Genomic DNA, 27,785 nt, shown 5'->3' with positions numbered 1-27,785 from the left:
AGTGTTCCCAGGTCCCCAGAGTTGTCCTTGGGCTTTACACACTTAGGAGAAAAGCCCCAGAACTGATACGGCAAGGACTTGCAAGTTCTGGCAGTGAACAATCTGAATAGCTGGCTAATGGACAGATGTGACTGGAGGTCATTCATCACTCCAGCTATGGAGCACATGCTTGCATATGCTTCTGCACAAACTGCAGAAATCAAAGCCATCCACAGAGGTCCTCACTAGGCAGAGACATATCAATGATGACAAAGATGACTAGCCTGTGCTTTCCAAACTTTGGCACATGCTGGGGAGAACCAAACTGATTAGAACATCTGAGAGACAGCTTTAAAAAAAAAGATAAAACGTTCATGAAAAATAAAAACAAAAGACCTCTTTGTAGTCAGGTATATTACCACTGCAAGATGAAAAGTTGTATGCCTGCCCACTCCAGTTAGACAGAGGAATGGAAGGCATGCAAGTGTGCCTTAGCACTTATCTCTTTTATTTCTTTGAGCACGGGGTGAGAGAGGCTTCATCTCCAAGTTCTTGAGAATCCAGGTCACACAGAAAGGGAATGTACATGTGGACCACCACTTGCAGAAAGGCAGTATGGGGTACTAGACACTGCAGAGTAAAATCAATGACATTGAGAGCAGAAGAAAAAAAGGAAAAAAAACTGTGACAGAACACAGCTTTTGGGGAAAGAAACAAGAAGACTCATACAACATTAACATTAAACTTAATATTCTTATGGCATCAGGAGAGGTTGGAGAATTCCAAAGAGAATTTTGGAGACCCAGTGGAATGAAAAACATAGGGGAATAAATAAGAAAAAAACAACAACAAAAAAAAAAACACAAAGCACGAAAAACACTGCACTTACAGAAGGTAGCAAGAAAATGATATTAAAAGAATCAGTAGGTAATAACACAAAGAAGAGTCGTCTAAATGTCGTCCAAAACCAAAGAAAATCTAGGTTGTGAAAGACAGAAAAATCCATGACACAGGACTTCCAGTCAGAGCAGCAATTACAGGACTTAAGTGTATAGCATGTATTATCCTACTATAAAAGTGAATGGAGAGGCCTATAAAAAGATTTGATGAGGATCTGTTTATCTTCATCACAGAGCAATAAAAAGATTCCTGTAGTCCTAGCTACTCAGAACCTAGGAGATACTAACCTTATCTATGAGGAGAGAGTCGATAGTAGGAGTAGGTTGCAATACATTCCTTGTTCAAGTGTCATTATTACACAGTGCATAACTTTTTTTTTTTTTTAACATGTACTCTAATTAAAAGAAGATGAAGTGGAAGGACAAATTAGACCTCACTTCCAAATCTAACCGTGTGAAGCAAATTCAGTACAACACTAAGGATCTATACTAATAAACAAGCTTTTATACTGTTCTAATCACTGTTGGTTTTCGCTTGTGGATAGTAGCTATTATTCTTAACATGATTCTGTTACATAGCCACCAGGAAATCACACTCAGTCAAAGTTTCAGAAAAAACAAACAAACACAAATGTTTGCAGGATAGGGTAGTTAAAGGTGTTTCTGAAATGAAGCAGATTTTGAAGTGAGAAGCTTACTTTGAGAGACTGAGCAGTGTCAGCATCTGTGTCATGGTAGAGTATAACATTATTTGCCATGTCAAAGCTTTCACGCACACCAAGGTGGTAGAACAGTGATGGTTGCTTGGAAATATCACTCATATCCACAACAGCAACATCTGAAATGAGAGAAGGAGGAGAAAAAGTGCTAATAGTCTTAAAATCCATTTTATTCTTACAAAGAAGTTAAAATAAATCTTGAAACTACACAGAAATTTCAACAGCCAAAATCAATACGCTCAAATAAGGATCATTTTCTCATGGCACAAGTAAATTTTACAACACATTTAAAGATACCATGTCCAGGAAACGATCACAGTTTTACAGTAACTATGAGGCACAGTATATGAATTCACAGTTTGAGGTCACTGCATCAGGGATACTGCAGGTGAAGGAGGTGGTCTATGTTTGCTCTGAGCTAGGCCTGACACCCAGAACACCCAGTAAGCTGGAGGGCTTTGAACCTTCAGGAGGAACCTCTGAGGAGAATAGTGAAGCTGAAAATTTGGGAAAAATGCAAGACAGAGTTTATCTTAAGATGCTGATGTTTGGAGTACAGGAAATTCCTAACCTGTGGAAAAAGAAAAAGCTTGTGAAAGTTGACTCTTAAAAGCTACACGCATTATGGAGTTCAAGCCAGGGTAGGGGGAGGCTGGAATGAAGGGATTCAACACAGGCAGCCTGAGCAAGACTTGCACATCTCTTGGATAGCACAGTAGTCACAAATGGAAGTGAAAATTTATGTCAATGGAAGACGACTTACGCAGAGAGCTAAGGAAAAATACCCCATGTTATGCAGAAGAGATGAGACACAGGCTATGGATCTGGAACTCACCAATTGGTTCAGATACAAGCCTACAGGCCAGTACAGAGAAGAGGTAAGTGGAAAAGAGGACATTTACCTTGAGTTTCCCCCTTGATCCTTGTATTTCTACGCTAGCTAAGAAAGCTGTGGTTTAAAGCTTTCCAAAGGTCTGTATCTCTATGACTGTCTGCTTTCACTGCTGTGGGACAGATGGATGAACTTAAATCCAAAGTATTCATTAGACCAGAGCCTTGGCATTCAAACCACAGGGCAGCCTGAGGTTCAAAATAGATTCCAGAGACTCAGTGCAGCTGGGCAGTAAATCCTGCATCTCTGAAGTTGCTAACAGACAGCTCCTGTATCTGCGGGGAACGACAGCGAAGGGTGAGCCACCAATAAACAAGAAATCCAAAAGCAGGACTGATGTGTGAGATTCAAACAGCAGCCAGTTGACCTGGGCTTCACCGAGGTTACCCATCACAAGAATCAATGCCCCACACTCAGTCTGCGAGCCCTTGGTGAAGCCTGCAATGAATGCACGTTCCTGTAGAACTCCACCTGGGTGTTTTATCTGCAGTCCACAGAAAGTGATGTGCCTCAAAACCAAAACATTGCCAGTCAAGAGCTAGGAAAAAAAAAAAAATAATAAATCACGGCTACGTGAGAAAGTTCCCTTACCCCTGGTGAATCTCAGATTCTGCACCACCTACTGATTCCCCTTTCTAGTGCCTTTCTACAGCATGAATATACTTCTTAGTATACTGCATACCATAGGGTGAAACTAACTGTGAGGGCATGAAAGAGTAAACCCCAGCTCCATACCTACATCCAAATCTAGATTATCCCCACCCTCAACATTATAAAACCATTTAATCATTTTGGAAAATGTAAGTGATCTATAAAAGAAAACATTAAGATGAAGGAACAAGCAGACCCAGAATCAAACTACATCTAAGGAAAAAAAAAAAAAAAAGAAGAAGTCTAAGATATTGTACTGGTTTTAATGCCTACGTAAACTGTTTTTGTGGAACTAGAGTGCTGTGAAATCAAAACCGCCTTCCTGGTGAGAGAATTTAGACAATGTGCTTGTGTAGCACACAGATATTGCATTTTACAATACAATGTGAGCAATGATCCGTAACAGAGTTTATTGCAACAAGGCTGTACGCAGTTCATTGCTGCACAAATAGTAGTCTACAACTGAAATTTGTCATCTATTGACTGCTGCTAGGTAACAACGCAAGCAGCACTGAACCACATTAAATGGACATAAGAACAGAAGCATCTGCCTTAAAAAGGGGGAATTATTCACCACTTACATATCCATTCACACAGATCAAAGGTGATGAATAAGAATGATTTTTTCCTTGTTTATTCACATCTCGTGAACACAACTATGAATAAGGTAAAATAAAATAAAACAAACTGAAGACCAGCAGAGGAGATGAAGACGGTATCACAAAAATATACGTTCAAGTGGAAAAAAAAACTCCAGTAAGATAGTTGAATGGATCCAGCCTGACCATGGGAATCAAGGGATGAGACAGAAGCCAACATCAGAGTGAAGCAGAGCACCAGAAGAGCTGGAGGCTGTGGACTGGAGCAGTGCTGAGACCCTGCATTCCCAGGGAGGCCTCCATGGCCTCCTCCAGCAGGAGCATCAAGAGGCAAGACTGCTTGTATCCACTTACAGAACAGCTTCATCAGGTGCCAGTGAAACATCACTGGAGTCTGGTGAGCCCAGCAAGTGAATGCAAATTTGGGTGGAGAACAAAATGACCGACGACCAATTCTTACTAAAGAATGATAGAATCATTTAGGTCAGAAAAGACCTCTAGGATCATCTAGTCCAACTTTTAACCTAGCACTGCCAAGTCCATCCTTAAACCACTTTGCTAAGCTCTACATCTACATGTGTTTTGAAGATCCCCAGGGACGGTGACTCCACCACTTCCCTGGGCAGCCTGTTCCATTCCAGGAAGAATTTTTTCCTAATATCCAACCTAAACCTCCCCTGGCACAACTTGAGGCTATTTCCCCTTGTTTTATCACTTCATGCTTGGGAGAAGAGACTGATCTCCCATCTCACTATAGCCTCCTTCAACATAGCTGTAGAGAGCAATAAGGTCTTCCCTGAGCCTCCTCTTCCCCAGACTAAACAAGCCCAGTTCCCTCAGCCACTCCTCACAGGACTTGTGCTCCAGGCCCTTCACCAGCTTTATAGCCCTGCTCTGGACACTCTCCAGGGCCCCAGTGTCTTTCTTGTACCAAGGGGCTCAAAGCTGAACACAGTATTTCAGGTGCGGCCTCACCAGAGCCGAGTACAGGGCGAAAATCATGTTTTCCCTAGCCCTGCTGGCCACACTGGTTCTGACAGAAGCCAGGATGCTGTTGGCCTTCTTGGCCACCTGAGCACACTGCTGGCTCACGTTCAGCCAACTATTAACCAATACCCTCAGGATCCTTTCCACCAGGCAGCTCTCCAGCCACTCTTCCCCCAGCCCGTAGCATTGCATGGGGTTGTTACGCCTCACGTGCAGGACCCAGCACTGAGCCCTGTTGAACCCCCCAGTGTACTGAGGTGCTGCTAGTATGGTATTCAGCACCACTGATCACTGGGTCGAAACACACTCCCCAGGACAGCTGCTTTCAGGGCTACATCTCTCTTCCTCGTGTAGGCAGTTTGTGAATCACTCAATGAACAATGCCAATAATGTGTTAGAGCAAATACTGCTCTTCCAGTTGTCGTGCATTTTGCGTATGGTTGATGCTAAAATTTTTCATCTACAGTTCTTGAAACACGGGGCCCTATGCTACAACCACATAGTGTGGTTGCAAAGAGATGATTTCCTTATTTACAGAGTTCAGGAAATACATAAAAGAAAACTACAACAGTGATACCTGCTTAGCAAAGCTTGATTTATGAACAGAAACATAAGTCAATCACACTTCGTCCTCAACTCCCATCCTCCATGTCAGGAGAGCCTGCCCAAAACAAAACAAAACAAAAAAAAAACAACAAAACATACTTCCAGGCTTCTCCTTCCAAATATAGGTTTGACCTCCTTCATTTCCTTCATTACAAACAAGTGTGAAGCAAGAGCTAATGCCAAATTTGAACAAATCTTTCAACAAATGATGAACTTTATGCAATAATTATGCAATAATAAAAGGGTCAAGTAAGGCAGAGAGTAGGGGAAGGTACAACCCTTCTGTAAAGGTAGACTTTAAGACAACTACAACAATCTTTACAACCTATCCATCACAAGGTGTGGGAGGGGTTAGGATATGTTTAATGTTACACAGAACCAATTTTGGATGACCCCAATTTTGGAACAAATCATTTAAACCCTTTGCTTCATTTCTGCAGCAGAAATTCACATTTTCAAGAGCATCCACATGAAAACATGTCCTTCCTCATTTCTTCTTCAGCATAAGAGATCTTTTCAGCTTCTGTCCTTCCAGTTCTCTTGTTGCATGTAAAACTATTTTCACCCTGAAAACAGTTTTCTTGTTAAGAACCTAAAAACTGGCCTTGCTTTATTAAGAAGCTGATTGCAGTTTATTTGTCTAAGGCTTTGCCTCTATTGTAAAGCAAATACATTAATGTGTATTTTATAGTGCATTAAAGCAATTCATCAGGATTACTAGTACACTCTTGATTAGGTCTCTGCACTGCTGCAGCAGACGGCACATAAATTATTTCTTACATTACATTTCATATATTTCAACACTAGCGTGTCTTAAGAGACCAGACTGGAACCAGAAATAACTACGACAACTGAAATGAAGATTAGAGATCGTTACGTGTGGTAAACCAGTAGACTGTGGAACTAATAAATTACCCAACAGGCAAAACATTATTATAGAGAATTAAATCCTCTGGTTTCAACTTCTGTCTGGATGGCACCTGAAGGCATTATATAATTTAATGATCTAAGCAGCTCACAAATCTTCACATGAGTGTTGTAGGATTTATGGCATTGCTAGCAACAACAAAAATAACGTTGACACCAAGTTTCTGGATTTGTCAGTGAAAACCAGTAAACAAGAGAAAGTGCAGAAGTGGCCTGAAGTGTGCTGAAAGTCTGGTGGAATCTAGACGGCCGAACAAGAACAAGTCAGAAAAAGTCTGGAGGAAAATAATACAGAACTCTGCCCCTTATTATTCACTAGCATCCTGGGAACAGCTAGGGACCTTCAGATTGCTATTGATTATTGGTGATTTGGATCTCTGTCCTTCATAGTTAGTGAATAAACAAATGTGTTACCCATGAAACACACTGGAAGAAACTGTCCATATTATTCTTCTGAAGAACAATGCTCCAAGAGAAAACAATCACCCTAACCGTCCTCAAAAGTGTAACTTAAGGATACACAAAGTGTTTTTTCTGTATGTCTGCACGTTCCTTTAAAGGAAAAAATACTAAAGTTTTAAAAGAGAAATAATTTTGGAAATGCTTAAAAGTGTATTTGAAAACTAGAAACCCTTTTGCAGCTTCTACTTAAGCTGGACCAAAAGACACAGCAACCGTGGAACCTCTCGCCCTTAAAGCACTCACAAACATGAATTGCAATATTCATTGCAAACTGAAATTTAAATGAATTGCGATAGCTTAGCAATAGTTTACGATGCGCCTCAAGAAGGCAAGTTGTTCTTATAAACTGCAATCGAGTTTTGCACAAGAATTCGGTTGAGGCTGGGCTCTGCCTACATGTTTCAGCCCACTTCCTACTTCAGAAAAGGAAACACAGCATCATACCGGGGGTATTTCACCATAGAGGAAATTTAAGAATGAAATTAAATATGATTCCTTGGATGTTCACTTAGGAAAAAAGATTTTTTATTTCTATTCACATTATTGATCTCTGAAGAAAAAAACGGTGAGATTTACGGTGATTTTTAATGATACCAATCAAAAATTTGAGAAAGGAGACAACTTTAAGATTGGCCAAATATTTTTACATAGTTATTTAAGGACAATTATCTCAGGATAGAGACGAGAAGACAGAGAAAATTACATGCTGATTCTGGTGTATTATCCATCTACACCCATTCTGACTATGAAATAAAGCAAAATCTCAACTTAAATATATCTCGTTTTTGCCAGCTCCAATGGATTTGTTGAGTACTGCAGGACTTTTGAAAACCCACGCAAAGGGCAAAAATTCTGAAATGTACTCTTCTGTTTTTCATCTGTTTGCTTAGGAAGGCAAAAGGATTGTCATAAAGTGACAATTTCAGGCACGTGTAGCTTTATCAAAGCCAAGGCAACTCATCTAATCTGTCTTTTCACAAGGAAACTGCCATTTATCTTTTACTCAGGTGTGGCTTCAGCCTTATCTTTGTCTGCCACAGGTTTTACATAGCAAAGTGACCTAATGGCAAGAAAGGTGCACCATGCACCAAAACCTATGAATTGTGCTCACCTCATCTACCAAAATAGAAGGTTAAAAAAAAAAAAAAAGACTGAAATAAGGTCCTTCCAAAAAAATCAACACTATCAGAATAGCAAACATAAAAGTCAGACCTTTCTTTTTCATTTCTTCCTTCCTTTCTCTTTGTCAAAAGTTGCTCTGGAAAGCAATTTCACATCTGCTCACTGAATCTGAATTCTGCTCTGTGAACCTGAATACCACGAATGCTGAAGAAGTCATTTTAACTATCTATTAGCTGAGCAGAAAAGGCATCCTCAGCTAAGGAAAGGCAACTGTCGTAACTTCCCAGAGAGGACCAAGCAAATCCAGAGCCCTGCTGTTGCTAAGAAACTGCAAACCTTCACTTTCCAGATGAGCCTTTCCCTCCATGACAGTGTTGCGAACTGCTCTGCTGCATTTGGAAGGAGCACTGAGGCTGGCCGTGTCTCACCTCCAGAGCCAAACCTGGCACCAGCTTGGTTAAGCAAAGTGTGAGGAAAACAGAGTCTATGGACATGTGCTAGAGCATCCAGCACAGCTTTCACGTGGCCCAGCAAGGCATCTCCTCCTTCTGATGCAGCTAAAGTGTCTGCAGCTCTTGAACTCAAGCCTCTCAACTCCCAAGACAAAAAACGGAAATGTGGCAGTTTTAATGTTACCAGAATGGGTAGAAGTTACCAAAAACCTGCCTTGGATTGCACTCTGAAAGAGAAGAGAAGATCAGGAAGCCAGTACACTTGTTTTGCACGTACATATCACAAAGGTGACTTATACAAGTATGCTTCCCTTCAAACTGATGGGAGAACCCCTGGAGGCTTAAAAGGACGCAGGAATGAGCTCCTTCTGGATAGCCATGCATGCAGGTACTCAAACCTGAAGTCCAAAGAAGCAGCCAGCAGAATAAGCCAGCTCAGAAGAAACAGCAGCACATGTAGCTGGAGGAAAACCAGTGATGAAAGCAACCCGTATGGCACATACACAGAGCTTGAAAGCATGTTAACATAAGCGAGGAATAGAAGAATTATATTTATTACAAATATTTACTTTAGTAACAACCAGAAACTTTTTGTTCTTGGCTTCAGTTCTTACCTGTAACCTTTTGCCCTCTGAATTTCAAATACCAGCCTCGGCACCAACAATTCCCATCCAGCAAATTTGCCCCTGGGGATACAGCACAAACCAGCTGGCCGCCCAAAACAGCAGCATGGGTAAGACCAAGGGACCAGTGCTCACCTCGAGCTTCCACAGCCCTTCACGAGTACCCATTGCATCCAGTCAGCTCCCAAAGAGGGTCACATTCAGACCCAAACACACTGCAGCCACTAATCATGTCAGCACCAGGGTGTTACTTTACAGCTGCACTCTGATAATGCATCTTTCATCTGCCCTCGGGTACAGAGAACACGCATTAAAAATAGAACTAGAACATATTTGTCATGCTCCAGTAGTGCTTTCTGCAAATCGGGAGAAACTAGCATTTAAAACTATCAATTTTACTACACTGTGATGAAGTATTCAGGCTGTATTTATAATTGACATGCATTCCTTATCATTAAAATAATCTGTTCCAAAAATTAAATTGCCTGAGAAACTACTCTTCAGTTACAAGCAGCAGAACAAATTACAGTAGGTAAGCAATATTGCCAGGTCTAGGGATTCATTGGAACCCCAGTTCTCATTTATTTTTTTATGTTTTGGGCTTTTTTTATTCATTAGATACATCACCTGAAGCTTTCAATTCTTTCCCTTCAGTTGCATATTAAGGATTTTCTTTGCTGTTAAATGGGTTCTTCCAAAAATCCTTGGAAAGCAAACGCAAAAGCTTTACAAAATATTCTTAGATTTTTTTAAATAATTAAATTCAAAGTAAAAGTATAAATTTCAAAGAAGGGAAGGCACGGCTCTAAAATTAGAATGCAGTTCTACTAATCCAGAAAAGAAAAAATTCTGTCCAGAGCACGTCTGTGCTTATATTTAACTCAGCTCCTAAGAGAGTCCCTCGGGCTCTGCCAGAGCAGAATACACCTGTGCACCTTCGAGAAGCAGTGTGTGAAGAAAAGTAATGTAGCCGACATAATACAGGGCACATCCAAACTCAGAACGCACTTTTAGTGTTTCTGCACAAGTGTGAAGTAGAAAATATTGCATTATTGGAAGAAGAACACCAGAAAATCATCTGTCACTCAGAAGAGGTCAGACTGTGGATATCTTCCTTTCAGTTAACTGTTTAGGTAAAGAAGGAAACAAAGAACTAATCCTCAGAGAACTTTTCTTGCAATACTGAATTGCAGAAGTTAGGAAATGTGTAATTCACTGCAGAGCATGCCCAAGCTTCGAAATTGCTTAATGTTCTCCATGACGAAGCTTTGTTTTCGGTCTTTTAACTTTGCTAGTCTTTGCTTGAGGTTGTGTGGGTTTGTTGTTCGTTGTGGGGTTGTTTTTGTTTGTTTGTTTCAGTTATGAAAGATTTAATTAAAACCAACACGGCCATTTCTGAGACTGTGTTGGGGAGCTTATTCTTTTGGTCAATGTTCAACATCCTCTTGTGCCAAATTAAGAAGCCAGAATATTTCCGTGCACCAAAATCTGTCAGAAGAGCCAGGCTGTCTAGAATTAGTCTTGCTAGCCTCAAGAAATGTTGCTCATTACGAAGCTAAGACTCATCAGTGATTTGGGCAGTCACAAAGGAGGTGTTTGGCCTCAGATGAGCCAGTCTGCATTCCCCTCATCGTCAGTGTAGAGAGGGGAAGAGCACTTTCAGAGCATCACTCACCTGATCATTCAGAAATCTTCAGGACAAGAAGAACCGCAGCCCAGAAGTGCCTGTTTCTCTCCTTTAGCTACGGTGGGAGTCAAAGATGACTGCAGAAACTCCCACTGAACATGTTTGGGGAAGTGAAGCCACTCCACCGATCCTAGCAGTTCTTCTCTGAAGAGTCAGATTGAACCATTAAAGCATTTCAGTCCCTACTTATGTCACCTCAGCATGTGGTTCCCCACAGATGTTCCCGCCAGCTGACCAACAAATTGGTGGCCACTGGAGAACTAAGGCTCTTCCTCACCAGCACCATACCTCCAGGCACTCTGCCCTCAGGGAACAAAAAGGAAGGGTTGGCACAATTCAGACCCACAGTTAGGATTTCCAAAGGAGACTCTGAACACCTGACTCTTAAGTTTTCTGTAAATCAGGTGCTCCTGGCCTATGGATGAAGTTTTTACTCATTAAATTCCCAATACAATTACCTTTCAAGCCAAATGCAAGTGTTGCATTTGCCTGTAAGCTGATGACATTCATACTATGGCTAGAAACAGACTTTACTTTTTATTTCATACCACAGCTTGTGATATCCTGAAAACAACACAGCCTCAAGTCTGAGGGAGCCAACTCAGTGGTGAGAGAGATCACAGTAAAACATAATAATAATAATAAATAAAAAGGCTGCACACACTGTCACTGGAAACCTACCCAGTACGCACCTCTTTGCACACTCACCCTTCCTTGAGGAAGGGCTGTAGAAGTTTGCCCACTCCAGGCCCACATGCAAAGTCACAGAGCTTTAGTCAGCAACCACAATTAAAATCAGATGGGTCCCGCCAAGGTCTGCATGCCACATGGTTTCCGAAAGTTGTGACATGCGCAAGAGGTCACTATTTATACCATTTCCTTGTGAAATTACAGCCTTCAGGCTCCTGGGTTAAAAACTGAGAGGGAGATCTGATCACTTGGCTCTTAGTCATCTGGGAGGTTTCATGGCTCAGGAAGATGAATGCTCGTGCCTGCCTGTAACTCCTACCTCTTTCCCATGACCCATGCTCTCTGTTTCCCTCCCTTTCCACCCCATCCTCCCCATGGAGTTTGGACACTTCTGATCTTATCCCTCAGCCTATATTTAATTTGATAACTTCTGCTTAACTTAGTGCAGGCACAGCAGCAGATAGAGGTCTGTCACTGCACCTGATCAGTCCCTCCTGGGAGTGGTATCAGCTACCAGCCTCCTACGAGCCTCCTGGAGAAGTGCTTTAAGAAACCGTTAGACTTTACAAGAACTGAAAGAAATAAAAGTTTAAAAACTTACTTTCATGAAGATCCTTTTTTGTGTATAATATAAAAACAAACAAACAAACAAACAAAAAAACCTTGCATCTGCAGCTAAACAATCAGATACTGTAAGTAGTTGTGATTCTGTAGTAGAATAGAGTCTGGGCTGAGACGAACACCTCTTGAAGAACAGTCATCCACACTGTTGTACAATCATACTTATGGAGTGCCAAAACAAAGTACTTTAATTTACAGTGACTGTTTTTTCAACCACGGAACCATGCATCCAACTGAAGTTAAAAAAAAAAAAAAAAGGCAATTATAAAAAAGGTAAATTAAAATAATTCACTATTGCAGATTGATATCCCCCATTCCTAATATTTTACCTAGGCCTACCATCTACCACCTAATTGTTCCTAGGCATGAGTTACAACTCAGAAAGTGTGATTTAGCAGCTAACTTCCACCTGCCAAGCAGCTAAGTATCTACAAAGCAATCAGTATGCCTGAATCCCTCCTCAAAATAGACAGCTATTTACACTTCCCACATGCTCATTCAACCCTGACACCCAAATGTATCCAAATGAACACTGACGAAGCAGCACTCAAACATTGTCATGGCATATTTAAATAACCTGCATTTGTTTCCCTTTTTGTTATTCAGACGTTAGGCAACCAAAGTTTCCAGAAGTCACTCATTTCTCACTTTTCCCCCAAGTTATTATCAGTGATTGAAAAAGGGCTCTAAACCTACACACCCAGGATGCTACAAAAAACACTCACCCATCACAGACTGCCTGAGAATGAGATACCTGCTCAGTAATTCTCCCTGCTTTTATGCTCCTACTATATTAAAAGCTTTGACATAGATGCTAGGCAGCCATAAAGAGTAGGCAGCTCACACCAGCCATACTTTTAACTACGCCAGCTCACTGAGGATAACATCCTCTCCTAAACTTCACTGCAAGTTAAAGAGCCTGGATATTCTGCACAACCTGTCATTTCATTGCCCTAGTTAACAGAGGGAAACGGTGGAGTAAATTAAAAACAGGCTCTTCACACTTGCCTGCTGCACTCGCTGTGTGCCAAGCGTCACATGAGGATATTCCCACTGCAATGTTTACTAGAGCTGAGCTCGCCAGCAGAGAGAGCGTACGGAAAAAACACCCAACCCTGAACCTCACTTGAACCTTGCCTGCAGTTCGGCGGTGGAGGGGATAAGAAAGGTGAAATTTATTTAACTTCTCTTGCACCTCTGCACTTCCTACGCTGGGTCGCAATAGGCACTAAAAGGGATTAAAGTATCATTAAAAAAAAAAAAAAAAAAAGAATATGAACTTCAATGAGAAAGGCTGTCCCTTCCTCCCTTCCTCCCCAACTCAGGCAAATCGATTTCTAGGCCAAGGAGGTTTTGATAAGCTCCAAACTTTTCAACATCCAAACTAAACCACTTAAGAGTCACCCATCATTGAATGTTGGATACCTTGGCTGGGGAGCTGAAAAAACCTGCCAAATCTGCACATCTCCAGCAGGTCACCCGCTGGTCAACAATATACATCAAAAACATTGGAAAAAATACAATTATGCTGAGCTTTAACTTCTGCCCAAAGTAATCAAAATACAAAGCATGACAATGGAAAGAAGGAAAAAGAATTTGGTACACTAAAGTTCACGGGTCTGGGTAAAGCTATTGAAAATCTTTTTTTTCCTTTTTTTTTTTTTTTTTTTTTTTTAAAGAATTAAAGCTTTAGCACATATAGATAAGTGAGACTTCCCTACTCTTGATCCTTTTTTCTTTTCAAATAATCTTTAAAAAACAAACATCAAGAAACAGCTCCATCACTACCAATGTGCGAGGTATCCAGCCTCATAACTAGATGGCAGATTTCCTCTTATTGGGATAGACTCTCAGCCTTTCATTTAGGGCCCATGTAAAGTACAATAAATTACGCACAAATAAATTGTTAATTAAAAGCAGGCAGCATTATTAAAGTGGCAAGGCAAATAAAGTTTAGAGAAAACCACAGATTCTTGGTTGGCCAAGAGACTTCCACTCACGTACAGATGCAGAGCTCTTGACTCAGTACTCTGCATGCTGGGCAGATGTGGACTCAATCCATTTTTAACTTGCCTGTAAACACTACAGGCATTACGAGCCAGCCTAAAGGCGGTGGGTGATACTACAAAAATCCTGATGTACCACTGAATATTGTCACTTCAAAAACATGCAACATCCATTAAAAAGTGAGCAAACTATTTCCAGGCACTGGGTAGTGATCCATACAATCCGGAATTTCAGCAGAAGCTCTCATTTCCAAAGCAAGTTGCAAACATTATCTACTTTACCTATCCCTATGAATACAGTACATATCATTACTTCCAGCTTCCAGATGAGGAACATTAAGCACAAACCCAGCTTGTTCACTATCACAGCACATCCATTCTACATTTCCCTATTTTAGCTTAGAATATAAGTAAAAGTAAGTACAAAATATAACCCAAAGCTAATCACCATGGGATCGCTATAGAATCACAGGTGCTTCCAAGCACCTGTGTGCTTCCAAGTTGTGATTCAAGTTAGTGCTTCCAAGTTGTGATTCAGCAGACAAACTGAATCACATGAAACTGATTTAACAGCAAGTCCCCAAACATGGTCTCTGTCATTTATTAGAGTGTAGAATGGCTCACCTCAAAATATATGTACGTATAAAGTTGTCAGGAGATGCAGTCCACCATGGATGCTGACAAGATCTCAGCTTAAAAGAGGGAAAAAAATACACCAACAAGTATTTAATAAATCCCAAGACACATTGACTTTTTCACTGAAAACTCAATTCTACAAGTATTGTTAACTGCCTCTTGAGGGTAATTATAGTTGCAGTGTTCTATGTATTACACAGCTGAATCCACATTGCTGTTCCAATCAACAGGATATGGTTCCAAACAGACTTCAGGAAATCTCTGGCACAACTTGCTGAAGCATACTTTTCTTCATATTCTGGGGAAAGAATGTAGTTTCTAAAGATTTGGGGTTGGTAAGCAAAGAAGAATAAAAACAGAATAAAAAATAATAATAATTAAAAAGCTGCACCCCAGCTTCACGCATCTTCATCCTAGAACTGCTTCTCTGCTTTGTCCCAGTGATCACAGTGTAGTGTAGTACAGATAGATGACTGATCAGAACTAAGCAGTACAAAAAAAAACAGAAAAACTAATGCTTGTTGTATTAGTCACTCTGAAAATCAGTTTACAACTTTCACAGCACAGTTCCTATTTGATCTTTCAGACCATCAGGACCATCTTTGTACTGTGTTCTGGTCTGTAGTTGGACAATGAGATACCCAGGCTATCAAAGGATGTCAAATCACAGAATCATTACGGTTGGGAAAGACCTCTGAGATCATCTGGTCCAACCATACTGTGACCACCAATATCACTCACTAAGCTACGTCCCTGAAATGCTGTTGAGAGTGGGCATTTGCTGTTTTTTCCTTTGGAATCAGAGTTAAGCTGAGGTTTACTAGTTGGAATTAAGTACTAACTGTGCAAGATGAGATTAAACCAGCATATTTCTCAAAAAATACTTGCAAAGTGTTCAGGAAAGTATGATAACATGGCCAGTTTCATGCATAGCAACATATACTCCAGGAGGAGGATGAGATTTATACCACACATTGCAGCACTTGTGACTCTTCAAAGCTTTATCAACTTTGATGAGGCACTTGTCAAAGTCAGGGTTGAGCAACTACCATAGTCAGATCAGAGGCCCCGTGGATTTAATAAACAGCCAGGATAGAACGGCACCTGCCAGCTATTTCAAGGACTATAAGGTGGAAAATCCAAATTTGGTCATATTGAAGGAAAAGGATCAAGTGTACATAGCAATCAGTACCTTGTGAATCTGTCATGGTGGGAAGTATGCCACAAAGTTTTGACTGAACAAACTAAATTCTGGATAACCATCTTTAAAATGGTCTAAAATAGCAGAAGTTAATGAAAGTAACTTGGTATTCTTCTCCAAAGTTGTACTGTATCTTCACAGCGGTGATCATAATCACAAAATAAGGAATCCAAATAGGCATTAAAGGGAAAAATGAAAATAGAGACAATCAAGCATTCCTACCTGTATGTGCAGTCTTCACTGCAAGCCACATAGTCAAATCAGTTTGTTTTTTAAAAAACGGTATCAAGACTTACCTAGTTTTGAACTGTAGTTATTAAAATAAGCAAAAAGTTTAAGCAACTCCAAAATCTAATTACAATGGAAACAAAAAATCCAACTTGACCATTTTCAAACTCTTTTCACACTGGGTTGGGTACTTCCTCCACAACCAGACTCCATAATTTGCCAGTTAGCTTAAGGACCACGCACAGCATTAGCAGGCAGAGGCACAATGTCTGGCTTTGAGCTGGGTGATCACATCCTTTTCTCACGCTGACAGTATAAAGACCGGAGAACATCTGGGACACAGAAAATACCTGAAACAACCCAGCTTTCTACAAAAGGCAGAGAGGATGCTGACAAACGCAGAGAGTTGTTCTATTTCACAGCAGGGCTTCTGTGTGTGCAGCGCTAAGTAAAGAAGCCTAGTACAAAGCAGCAACTCCACTGCAAACATTTCTTTGCAGGAGCTTTTCTCCTGCGAACTTTTATTTCCAGCTAAGATTAAAGCAGCAGAGATGACTGGTCTGTTGCTGTTTGAAAACAGTGCACACAGAATAAAGCACTGTAACTGTTTCCATTCACAAATTCCTAGTCCTGTTTCAGCTTGTCACTCTCAGAACAAAGGCAAGACAAACAAGAAACCTATCCCCCCAGCACACACATGTATTAGAATTTAAAGGGGAAAAAAGGAAAAAAAAAAAAAAAAGTTTTACAACTCTGTTTTCAGTGCTCTTGGAGGCAAAAGAGTTTCCACAACTCATACATAGCACTAGTAGGAGGTTGAAGAGTTTTAGGGAAAGCTCATAAGCTCATTATCATATTGATTTACTGCTCATTTATTTATTTTTGTATTTATTTATTTTAAACAGAACTAATGCATTTGATTTTACTCCTGAAGAGCTTCAGACACTAAGTGAACAGCATCTCTCAAGTTGTCAAGAGGCCAAAGACCACCCATCATTGAGCTATGGCTCTGTGCATGCAGGCAAGTTCTCCTAAATGGAAGAAGAGAGAGACACAAGCAGCAGAGAGTTTAGGCATTTCCTATTTCAACTTAATGCAAAAATGAAACAAGAAAGATAATACCCAGGGAAACAGGTTTAAAAAGCACTACAAAATTATTCTATTTACAGTTACCCTTTTGTTTCCTTCTTTAAACAGATATTTAAGAATGTTTCACGAGAATGTAAGCCTAACAGCAGCATATACTATACTAGACACAACCGTGTGCCCAGATGTTCAGCTATGGCAAACCAAATGATTTCTCTTAATGCCGGATTCAGCTACAGCACCCCAGCTGAGCAGAAGGCTGGGGATGTACTCTTTTAGCAGCACCACTACTGTTTTGGATTTGTGCCTGGCAGCACAGACGGCTTCATTCAATGGAAGGTCATGCTTACCAAGGCTGGGGCCATGCCCTTTGGCCATACAAATGTATTATGAAGGATAAAAAAAGCAAGCACATTTTATCATGGCAGACTGATCCAATGCTTTTAAGTGTCAGAATTCACGTTGCAGCTTTGGGCCCCCATCCTCACAGACCACAGAGGTGCATCTTTTGCTCCTGAACTGCCTCTATAGCAGCCCCAAGCTCCCAAGAAAAGGTAAAGGTAGCTGCAGCTCCCAAAAGAAAGGCAAGAGGCTAGGTGGAATTGTACTGTGGGACACGTGTGGCCCACCAGCAGCTGCCAGCTGAACCACGCTGACCTCAGCAGGGGCTGCAGCTCTGCTGTTTACAGCAAGCCCGTGCCTGGGAGCAGGATAAAACAACAGCTGCCCTCCCTCTTGGCTCAGTCTCAAGCACCCACGTTGCCGTTCAAAGGTAGCCTGAAGTTAAAGCATCTCCCGTCCACACCGAAAAAAACAGAGCCTACCTACCATGTTCACAGATTCCACCTGCAAGCAGTAAACCACCCCGAGGTCCTCCTAAAGGAAGACCCCTGCCTGTCTCCACGGCCTCATTCCAGCCACATAACATCATTGCAGCGTGAAAGGAGGCAGCAGCTACGCCAAACAGGCGCTGCAGGGGCTGCTCCTCCGCATGTGCCAAAGCAGCAGCATGCCCCTGGGGTCAACTGGACGCAGGCTGCAGCCAGCACAGACAGCCACCCAGCCTGAAGTTGCGGCCATCGCTGAGATAGAGTGCAGAGGAAGCCAAAAAGTCTGGAGTTCTCATCCCAGTTCTGCACCAACTCCTTACACGCCAGAAAAGCTTTACCTCAATCCTTCTACATCTGCAAAACAGGAACATTAGTTACTTTTTAACTACGGAACACATCAATATTTGTTTAATATCCACATGTAATTTGATGATAAAACAAAAGTGAGGTATAATTACACTAAAAAAAGCAAAACGTGACAGCAGAATGCCACACGAGCTAACTGCATTTCTCTCACCATTTGCCTATTTCATGGAAGAACGAAAATTAAAGCAATGTAATTAACCCACATAAAGAAACATTGCCTTTAAAAAAAAAAAAACATTTTGTGAGCTCAGGTCTTGCAGAAACAGTTTGCAAATCTTAAACCTATAAAGAATATGGTACACACAGCACAGCAGGCCTGAACAAGCATGCAACGGGTGCAAAGGAGCCAAGGGACCAGGCTTGCATATCAGCAGCCTCAGGTGTACAGCCTGGTTGACTCAAGCCAGTCAGCCTCACTTCTCACTGCTGCTTTTCAGGAGCTCTCTGATATTGCTCAGACAACTGGAAATGCAGCAAGGTAGAAACTGCTTGCTTACAAGGTTTCATTTTCCCCAAAACATTTAAGCAATATTTAAAAACAAAACAAAAGTGTCATCTCTGGTGTTTTCAAGGGCAGTAAGTGTGACAATAATTTGTCTTCAGATCAAAGACAGCTGATGATATATCCAACCATTCATTACCCATTGTAATGGGTGCAAAAGCTTCTGCCTAATTAGATCTATTTAGAAAGAATCATAAAGTGAAAATATTACATGCAGAGCGAATTAAAACAAATACAAACACACAATTTGCATGACATTCAGGGAGATTCTTTCTCAGCTGACTCAATGCCTAGAAATAATCCGATGTGCTCCTAGCTACAAAACTCCATGACACAGGGTTCATAGCCAGACTCTGAATCCAGATAGCTCTCTCAGGTTTAAGGTCTAGGAACAGGAGGAGAGAAAGGCAAGCAGAGAAAATGGAAAGCTGTAGGCGATAGAGCACGCATACATGTATACTCTCACCTTGGAACAGGGAAAGGAGCCCAGATTGGTATGATTAACAGCTGGTTTTTAGAGATGTAAACAATTAAATTCAATGCTTCATTAAAAGGTAGCAAATCATACTGGGTTTTTATTGCCACTATTCCTTTCCACACAACCAACCACAACTAAAAAGAGAGGTTCTCCAAAAGGAGAAGTAACACAAGACTCTCTCCCCATGAGGGAGTCAGGGTATATTTCTTCTTTTCTTCTTTTTTGTTTTTAACATCTTCTTTATTCTCTGAATGCAGCTCCAATCCTGCATTTGGCCCAGGGCAATAAACCACAGGAACATTCATGGATTCTCTATAACCTATTTATGGTTACTTGTTTGCGTGTTTCTAAACTTGTTCCACCAACTTCAAGGAGTTCTTTCATAGAATAGTTGGACCAAAGTGAAGCCTGTCAGGGTACACATTGGAACAGCAACAAGGTTGATACAAAACCATTCTCCATGAATGTAACCGTGCACCACAGTGCCCAGGATGTCTCATAACACAGTAACACCTACACTTGATAGATTGTCTCGAGCTCACCATGGTCTTTTAAAACTCACCTCATGCACTTGAGTGTAAAAGGACTGCAATACTCGTACACGGCAGAGTTTTGTCACCAGAATATTTAGTTTGATGGCACAACGCAGGGCTTTGCTGGAGACGCACGGACTTGCTCTAGATGTGCAGTACCACGTGGAGATAAAAGATCAGGTGACAGTGTATGTATCTCCTCAGGTTTAAAGAAAATACACCTCCAGACATCGGGATGATTGCAGGGCAAAAGAAGTGGAAGAAAAACCACCAAGTATTCCTCAGTAAAACAGCAACCCCTGCCTGCTGAGGCAGCAGCAGATAGCTAACCTCTAACCCCTTCTCCGCTGTTCGCTGTTACACCCAAGGGCAAAGATAAATTGCAGCAGCAAGGTGTGCCAAAGCTTATTTAAGAAGTTATTGCCCTCAGCTGTCATCCTCACCTTCCTGTCAGAGATTACAGTTCCTGCAGCAGTCAGCAAGAAAAACGTGTGCCTCCAGCTCAACTCTGTTAGTTGCCATGCTGTATATTAGCTTAAACTAGTGATAAATGTTGTGTTGTGTTTTGTTTTTTGTTTGTTTTTGGTTTTTTGTTTGTTTGTTTGTTTTTTTCCCTCAGGCAAACTTCTAGCTTTATTCCTCAGTACTCCAGTCTCTCCCTAGTTTTTCTTCCTTCCAGTTGACTGTCACGTTGCTGGTTGCTGACTTCAGTGACTGCCGTCCTCTCAAGACATCATGGCCAAATGAGCCAAGGAATATTCCAAGCCTCAGAACAGACTGCTGTGCATCCTTCCTGAGGTAAAAGGATAATCAACTACAGAAACAGGATCTCACAGAACCAGAACGGGAACGTGCAAAACTTGTACAACTGTAGAGGGTGCCACTCCTTCACTTAGCGCTGTGGCCAAAGACCGTGAGCAATAAGCCTTGATAAAGTTTCAGGTAGACAAGTAAAAGCTACTGCTCTTTCCATCTGACATCACCCTTCCACAGGTACAGGGCAGACATTTAACTCTGGCACCACGTTTTCTTTCTTAGCACATCCAGAACTGAAAGACCCTTTGTGTATATAGTCAGACCATGAAGAGACTAAATCGATCTGTAACACCACTAGCAAGGCCACACTCACCCTTTCACCATGCCTCTTCAGCTGATTATGAACACGCTACAGTCATTTTAGTTTGATTTTCTGCAAGGGCTAATTCTGAAGAACTTCAAAAATCCGCAGTCAGTTCCTAGGCTTGCTGTTCTTGTGTAAGATTGCTTTTATTTTGTGAGAAAAAATAAATAAATAAAATAAAATTAAAAAAACTACACACCAATGCCTGATATCTGTGGCTTTCTGCCTAAAAATAATGACACTTCCTTCCTAGAGATACATTCAATGTATGCCAGCATCCCGGTTGCTTTTCTTAGGTAGATACCATTGTTCATTTCTGTATAACATACATTACTTTGTTGCCAGCTTGTTTCTTTAACACAGCCTGAGCAAACAGAGCTCATCTTTTTGTTAACAAGCCCTAATTTCACCATTCGTTGCAAGTTTGCTCACAAGAGCTGCAGAACTTCCAAGTTCCCTTTTATTAAAGCATCTTCGAAAGTTTTGTGGTTCCTGAACATCAGAGTCACTCTGCATTACCTGCTGCTCTAAATAGCTTACTTAAGGCATGAGCCACAAGTGACATTCCTACACATGGTAAGATTTCAAATGGTGGGAAGTCAGTAATGAGCACACTCAAGGGGAAAAGAAAGAGACGTCATCCTCTTATGACAGAAAATAGCTGTTTTTGCAGCACTCTTCTCAGTGGTTTTCCAAAAAATCGTCTACAAGGAAGTCTGCCTGCAGACAGGAAAAAGAGGTTCCTGCTGATCTTTCTCCTTGCACTCTGTCATTAAAGTTTGCTGGGTTTGTCTTCACAAAGGTACTGATTCCAAGAATCATTATATCATAGATTCACACTAAATAAAATGTGCGTGCCTGGGGGCAGGGGGAGAGTGTCTTACAGCTTCAAGTAAATGGCTACGACCTCAGGCAGAATGGGGAAAATGGGATCATGGATGGCACTCTCAACAGAGAGCCCGCTGACCTGATCCAGAACCAGGGGACCTCTTTAAACATTAGTGGATACATAGTGGTCAAGATTTCAACTAGCAAACCAAAAGACAACTACAGGCAAGCATCTTCTAGAGAAGCCCTACTCTCCTAAGACAGCAAGAGGAACTGCTTCTTAAAAGCACAACAATTTCCCTGGCTGTACATAGGAGAGGCTGGAGAGTAGCACCATGGAAAGGGGTCTGCGGATTCTGGTTGATGGCAAATTGAATATTAGTCAGCAGTGTGCCCTGACAGCCAAAAGGGCCATCCGTACCGTGAGGAGCATCAGGCACAGCATGGCTAGCTGGCCGAGGGAAGAGATTGTCCTGCTCTGCTCTGGTGCAGCCTCACCCCAAGTGCTGTGTGTACTTTGGGGCACCACAATATTAGGACATAAAACTATTGGCGAGCATCCAAAGGAGGGCTACAAAGATGGTGGGGGATCTAGAAGGAAAGATGTATGAGGAGCAGCTGAGGCCCCTTGGTTTGTTCAGCCCCGAGCAGAGCAGGCTGAGGGGAGGCCTCATGGCGGCCTGCAGCTCCCTCACGAGGGGAGCGGAGGGGCAGGCGCTGAGCTCTGCTCTCTGGGGACAGCGACAGGACCCGAGGGGACGGCATGGAGCTGGGACAGGGGAGGGTCAGGCTGGGGGTTAGGGAAAGGTTCTGCACCCAGAGGGTGCTCGGGCACTGGGACAGGCTGCCCAGGGCAATGGTCACGGCACCGAGCCTGACAGAGTTCAAGAACTATTTGGACACTGCTCTCAGACACACAGTCTGATTTTGGGGTGGTGCTGTGTGGAACCAGGAGTTGGACTGGAAGATCCTTGTATCCCCTTCCAACTCAGGGCATTCTGTGGTTCTATAACTTTAGAAGTTGCAACCAAGGATTTCTCTGAACATCTACTTTAGGCATACCATAGGAACAGGGAAATCTCCAAAGGGGCAGAGGACAGTACAGCCCAACTGTTCAAAAAATATATAAACAAAAAAAAAAAGGTAAAGGCATGAACCAGTGAGCTAAGATCTTCAGTTAAAAAGCAGACAGTAACTGCAGCAATGCAAGAGCAAAAAAAGTTATTAAAAAAGGTGATGCTAGAAGTGGTACTTACTAAAACAGAAGAGCAAAAAATATTGTATTAAAATGATAGTTTATATTTGTGGTTTTTTTTGTTTAAGGATGTTCACATTTTCAGGGTACATTGAAGTTGACGGCAGCCAATTTGGGATTCTTATCAATGAACAAATGCTAAACTACCAGTAACATTCTGCGTGATTTTCCAAAAAGTATATACTGATGAAAACCTCTCTGCTTTTTGACAGCTTGCAGTCTGGTTGACAACAGTGACTTGTGCTAATAGACTTGAGTTTCTCTCACTACAGGTAACAACATTAAAGGATGCTTTGACCAAAATTTTTGCCAAATAAGGGAATACATTACACAGACTACAGAGTTGTCCCCCTGGCTGATTTCAAAAAGTTGTTACTGGAAAGATATGGATACAAAGACTATTTTGAATGGTCTCCTTTGGAACAATTATTGGTTGAGGACTATGCAATTAGTTTTTAATGGACATAAAAATTGTATAAAATATTTGCTTACTAAGCCTGTACATAAGAGCATTGCAGTAGTATTCAGCAGTAAGGCAGTTTAGTATTGCAAACCATTATTAATCACTTATAAAATGATCTTGGTCCTACAAGATGACCTGAACACCATAGAGGTTTGCAAAGTTAGGCCACACTCCCAGACAAGACACCTATTTCATAATGCAACTTAAGAAAACTAATAGCTGTCTCATAATAAGATCTCAGTGCAAAGCAGAACAAATGTGTGCAAATACATTAATACGACTATTAGTAGAAACAGAAACATTTTTGCATTGATGAGGCCACCAGGAAGTATAACGTTATGCTTACCTTCAGGAGAGTAAGCATACAGTAATCCTGGAGCAATGCAAAGAAATTGCTCCTCTATGGCTGTGTACTAAAACACACAAACAGTATATCTGTTATGCACAGAGAATACTTTTCAACTCTGCTAATAGAGATATAATAGAATCTCCTGATTGGGAAGTTGAAGTTAAAAAAAATTAAAAGAAAACAACAACAACAATGTGAGGTTCCTCAATATTTGGGTGACTTATCAGGGGATGAAATAGACTCAATGTCATATGAGCATTTCAAGACTAAAGTCTTAAAAAGTCTACTTTAACATAGCTCATGAGCAAATCAAAGTTTCGTCTTGTGTAAAATGGGCATAAGCCTGGACTTAATGGTACTTTCCTCTTTGGAGTCTGTGAATCCCCCAGTTTCCTGAGGTCCACTCATAAAGATAGGAGAAAAATCAGTCTGGAATTTCTCCACACATACGCACCTTGATTACTTTTAAAATTACCTATTGACCTAGGAGCTTCCTCTGCTTACTCACAAAGCTCCTGACTCTCTCCTGCACTGTCCAACCTAACAGGTGTTTTTTTTTTGAGTGGAGAAGGGAGAAGAGCTTTCTTCTGAACCAACAGAGCCCAATCACCAGCTCAAGCCTGGACAGGGTAAGCAACACTGACAAGCTGTCTTCTTCAGGGCACGCTTCTACACACCCTTAGAATCACAGAATCATTAAAGTTGGAAGAGACCTTCATGATCATCTGCTCCAACCACCCCCCTACCACCGATGTCCCCCACTAAACCGTGTCCCTAAGCACCAGGTCCAACCTTTCCTTGAACACCCCCAGGGACGGTGATGCCACCACTTCCCTGGGCAACTACATGACCCAATTTCACTGTCCAGGTCTGGAGCAGTGTACATGAACTATCTGAACAAGCCAGATCGGGGTCTTCTGACTGACCTTGTCTTCATGCTACATCCACCTCTAATGTGTCTCAGCTCTGAGATCTCAGCCAGACTTAGAGCTGGAAGAAGGTTCTCACCAAACTGCACCAGCAAGAAATTTGCTACTCCTTGAGGCTTGGCTGGCACTGGAGGCTTGCCAGTCTTACTGGGGCAATGCTCTGTGGTGCCTGAAGGAGCTGGTGCAAGGAAGAGACATTTTCTCACACCTCTTGCTCCTTGGCCAGGGTGCTCCTGGAAACCAGGCTCTTGCTGGACATAAGCGTACAGAAAGGCAGTTTAGCACCAGAAAGTTGTATTAACCTCTTATAAAGTGACCTTGATCCTGCAAGATGACGACCAAAGAAGCCTGTTAAGGTAGCCAGACAAGACAGCAATAACACGAGGCTCCCCTCGGAGCCCTCTCCCCGTCCCCACACACCCCCCCCCCAAGGCTCCGTCCCCCTCACCCGCGTCGTAGAAGGCGTCCAGCACCGCCGTCTCCCCGAAGTCCAGCTCCCCGAAGTTGACCGTGCCCAGCTGAGCCCCCTCAGCCTCGCAAGCCCTCAGCAGGCACTGCCGAGCCCCTGCCTCGGGGCTCCTCGCCCCGGCTCCCCCCTTGGGCGGCTCGTTCAGCACATACACAGCCCGCAGGCAGCGCGCCCGCGGGGCACCCTCCGCCGCCTCCACACCGCCCGCTGCCGCCTCGGGCGGGCAGGGAGCCGGCAGCTCCGGCTCCGTGCCGGGGTGTCCCGGCTCCGCCGCCGCGCTGCCGCCCGCGGGGCTCTCCATGGCCCCTCCGAGGGCTGAGGGGGGCCGGCGGCCGCCTGCAGGTGCTCAGGCGGGGCCGCGCCTCATGGCGAGCGGCTCCCCGCCCGCCCAGCCGCCCTCGGCTGAGGGACAAGCGGGCAGCGCCGGGACGAGGGGGGAGGCGACACCGTCCGGGCGGCCTCGCCTCGTTTATGGCTTCCCCTTCCCCGCCCCTGGCAGCACACGCCGCCTCCCCGCCGGCAGGGGATTTAAGCCGTGTGGCCCCGCCGGGCTGCGCCCGTCCCACTGCCCTTCGCCGCCATTAGGAGCCCCCCCCGCCTTCAGCCGTTAGACGGAGGCGAAGAAGTTGCCGAGTACCTCAGCCTTCTCCATGTCTGTCGTTACCAATTACTCAGATATAGAAACTCACTCCTAAAATAAGAAATTAGCCGCCCATAATCGCTTACACACTACTGTTTTCACCCCTCAGTCTATTTTCACACATGTTAAAGGTGAATGGTGGCCCTCGGGGACTCCTCCTGTCACCCCAGCGCAGCAGCCCGAAGGGAGCTGGGTCCTCTCTTGTGCTCCTCCTCGAGGCTCTGTGCAGAAGGGCTGCCGCCTCTCGCACAAGGGCTGGGGATGGGAAAGAAGCACTCACACAGCCCTGAGAATTGGCAACACAGTTCTTTATTGCCAGGACATCCTGCGGGATGTCCGTGGTGTTCGGTGGCTCCAAGCTAATGCTGGGGATGGAGCCTGTGCGACGAGCAGGGAGCTCGCCGGGCACTGCTGCGACGCGGCTGGTGCGCTCGGATGGCAGGGAGCAGAGGCAGGCCGGGGGCGTCGCGGGTCTGACCTGGCCGAGGTGGAACCAACCCCATCGGTTCCTCCACATCTTTTGGTGCATCCATCTCCGTGGGCTCCACGGTGTTTGGCAGAAGGACAAGCCCGTCCTTGCCCGGGACTGCCCACATGGGATGCCTTCCATCTGGAATGTTCTCTGGCCAGGGTGCCGAACCAGGGGGTTGTCCAGTCCCACACCGTGGTCCCATGCCACTCTCCAGTTGATTTTCATGCATGGGTTCAATGCTGCCGCCTGGGTTACGTCCACGGCTGGGTCCCACACTGCATTCTGGATGATAGGCACACCTCTCCTCCATGCGGCTGGCTGGCTGGCTGGCACTCCTGCCTTCGCTCCACGCCACCACTGTACCATGGGGAAGACCCTGGCCCCCTGTCACTGTATGGCTGAGAGGCGGCCTGTTCCCTGCATTGTTGCAGTGCCACTGGTACCGCCTGTGAGTGTCTGTGAGCTGTGCGCCAGAGGTCCCTTGGGCACTGGTGTCCTTTGTGCCATGTGCGCTATCCCTCTGCCCTCAACACATCTCCTTGTTGGGTGCACTCCTTCTCGGTGCTTCCTCAGACTGCATCGCTTTCCTCACACCGAGGGGGCCTGCCGCTCGCCTTGCTGCTTCAGCTCTCCTTCCTGCCACACAAGGTGGCCGTCAGAGGGCCTAGAAGCTCAGCGAGTGGTGGGCCACCTGCAAGGGTCCTGTTTTTTAGGGCCTGCAGCAAAGACACAGCAGTGGTGGCCACTGTGATGCGTGTGGCCCATGTGTGGCCAAAGGCGGCTGTGTTGAGGGCGGCCTGGAAGATTCCCTCATGTGGAAGAAGGAGGAGGGTTGGGGGGCTGAGGGCCCCATTTCTGGGGCTGGTTTCCCTGGGCCATTTGGCTTGCCAGAGAGAAAGCTGCTCCTCGGTCATAGGGAATGCCCTCCACCTCCCATCCTGTGCCCTGGGTTTATTGTTAACACTGGTTTTTAGGTAATTAAAATTACTTTATGAAAAAGAACAGAAGCAAGGTGCATCTTCAGTCCTAATTCCCATGTGCAATTTGTGCTCTGAGTGAAGAATTTCTTCCTCACATCACATCTAATCAAAATCTCCCCTCCATTTTTTCAAAGCCATTATTCCTCGTTCCATCACTACACTCCCTGACAGAGTCCCTCTCCAGCTTGCTTTTAGGCTACTGTTATGGGTTAGGTTAGGTGGCAAAACTGCAGGACCGTGCAAACTTCAGCTTTATCTACCATGTTTCACATGCTCCACGTGACATTTTCCAGCTCAGGCTGTAGCCTCTCATCAGTGTAACACAGAATCACAGAATCATTCAGGTTGGAAAAGACCTCCAGGATCATCTGGTCCAACCATCCCCCTACCGCCAATGTCACCCACTGAACCATGTCCCTAAGCACCACGTCCAACCTTTCCTTGAACAACCCAAGGGACGGTGTCTACCAGGATCCCTAGTGCCTTTTCTGCAAACAT

The 27,785-nt window shown here is 43.5% G+C and overlaps 1 protein-coding gene across 1 annotated transcript in view; it reads right to left on the bottom strand.

Annotated features, from left to right (window-relative positions):
• The window catches only part of MAP3K15 (mitogen-activated protein kinase kinase kinase 15), an 83,530-nt gene extending 56,913 nt beyond the window's left edge, over window positions 1–26,617 (bottom strand). The window contains exons 1-4 of the mRNA XM_032198229.1: window positions 26,314–26,617; window positions 24,935–25,050; window positions 23,795–23,861; window positions 1,577–1,716 (exon numbers count right to left, since the gene is read on the bottom strand). Of these exons, the coding sequence (XP_032054120.1) occupies window positions 1,577–1,716; window positions 23,795–23,861; window positions 24,935–25,050; window positions 26,314–26,617 (627 nt within the window). The remainder of the gene's footprint in view (window positions 1–1,576; window positions 1,717–23,794; window positions 23,862–24,934; window positions 25,051–26,313) is intronic.
• Between the last annotated feature and the right edge of the window lie 1,168 nt (window positions 26,618–27,785).

This window comes from Aythya fuligula, chromosome 1 (genome assembly GCF_009819795.1).
Source record: "Aythya fuligula isolate bAytFul2 chromosome 1, bAytFul2.pri, whole genome shotgun sequence".
NCBI classification, from domain to species: Eukaryota; Metazoa; Chordata; class Aves; order Anseriformes; family Anatidae; genus Aythya; species Aythya fuligula.
This window is presented reverse-complemented; position numbering and strand designations above follow the sequence as displayed.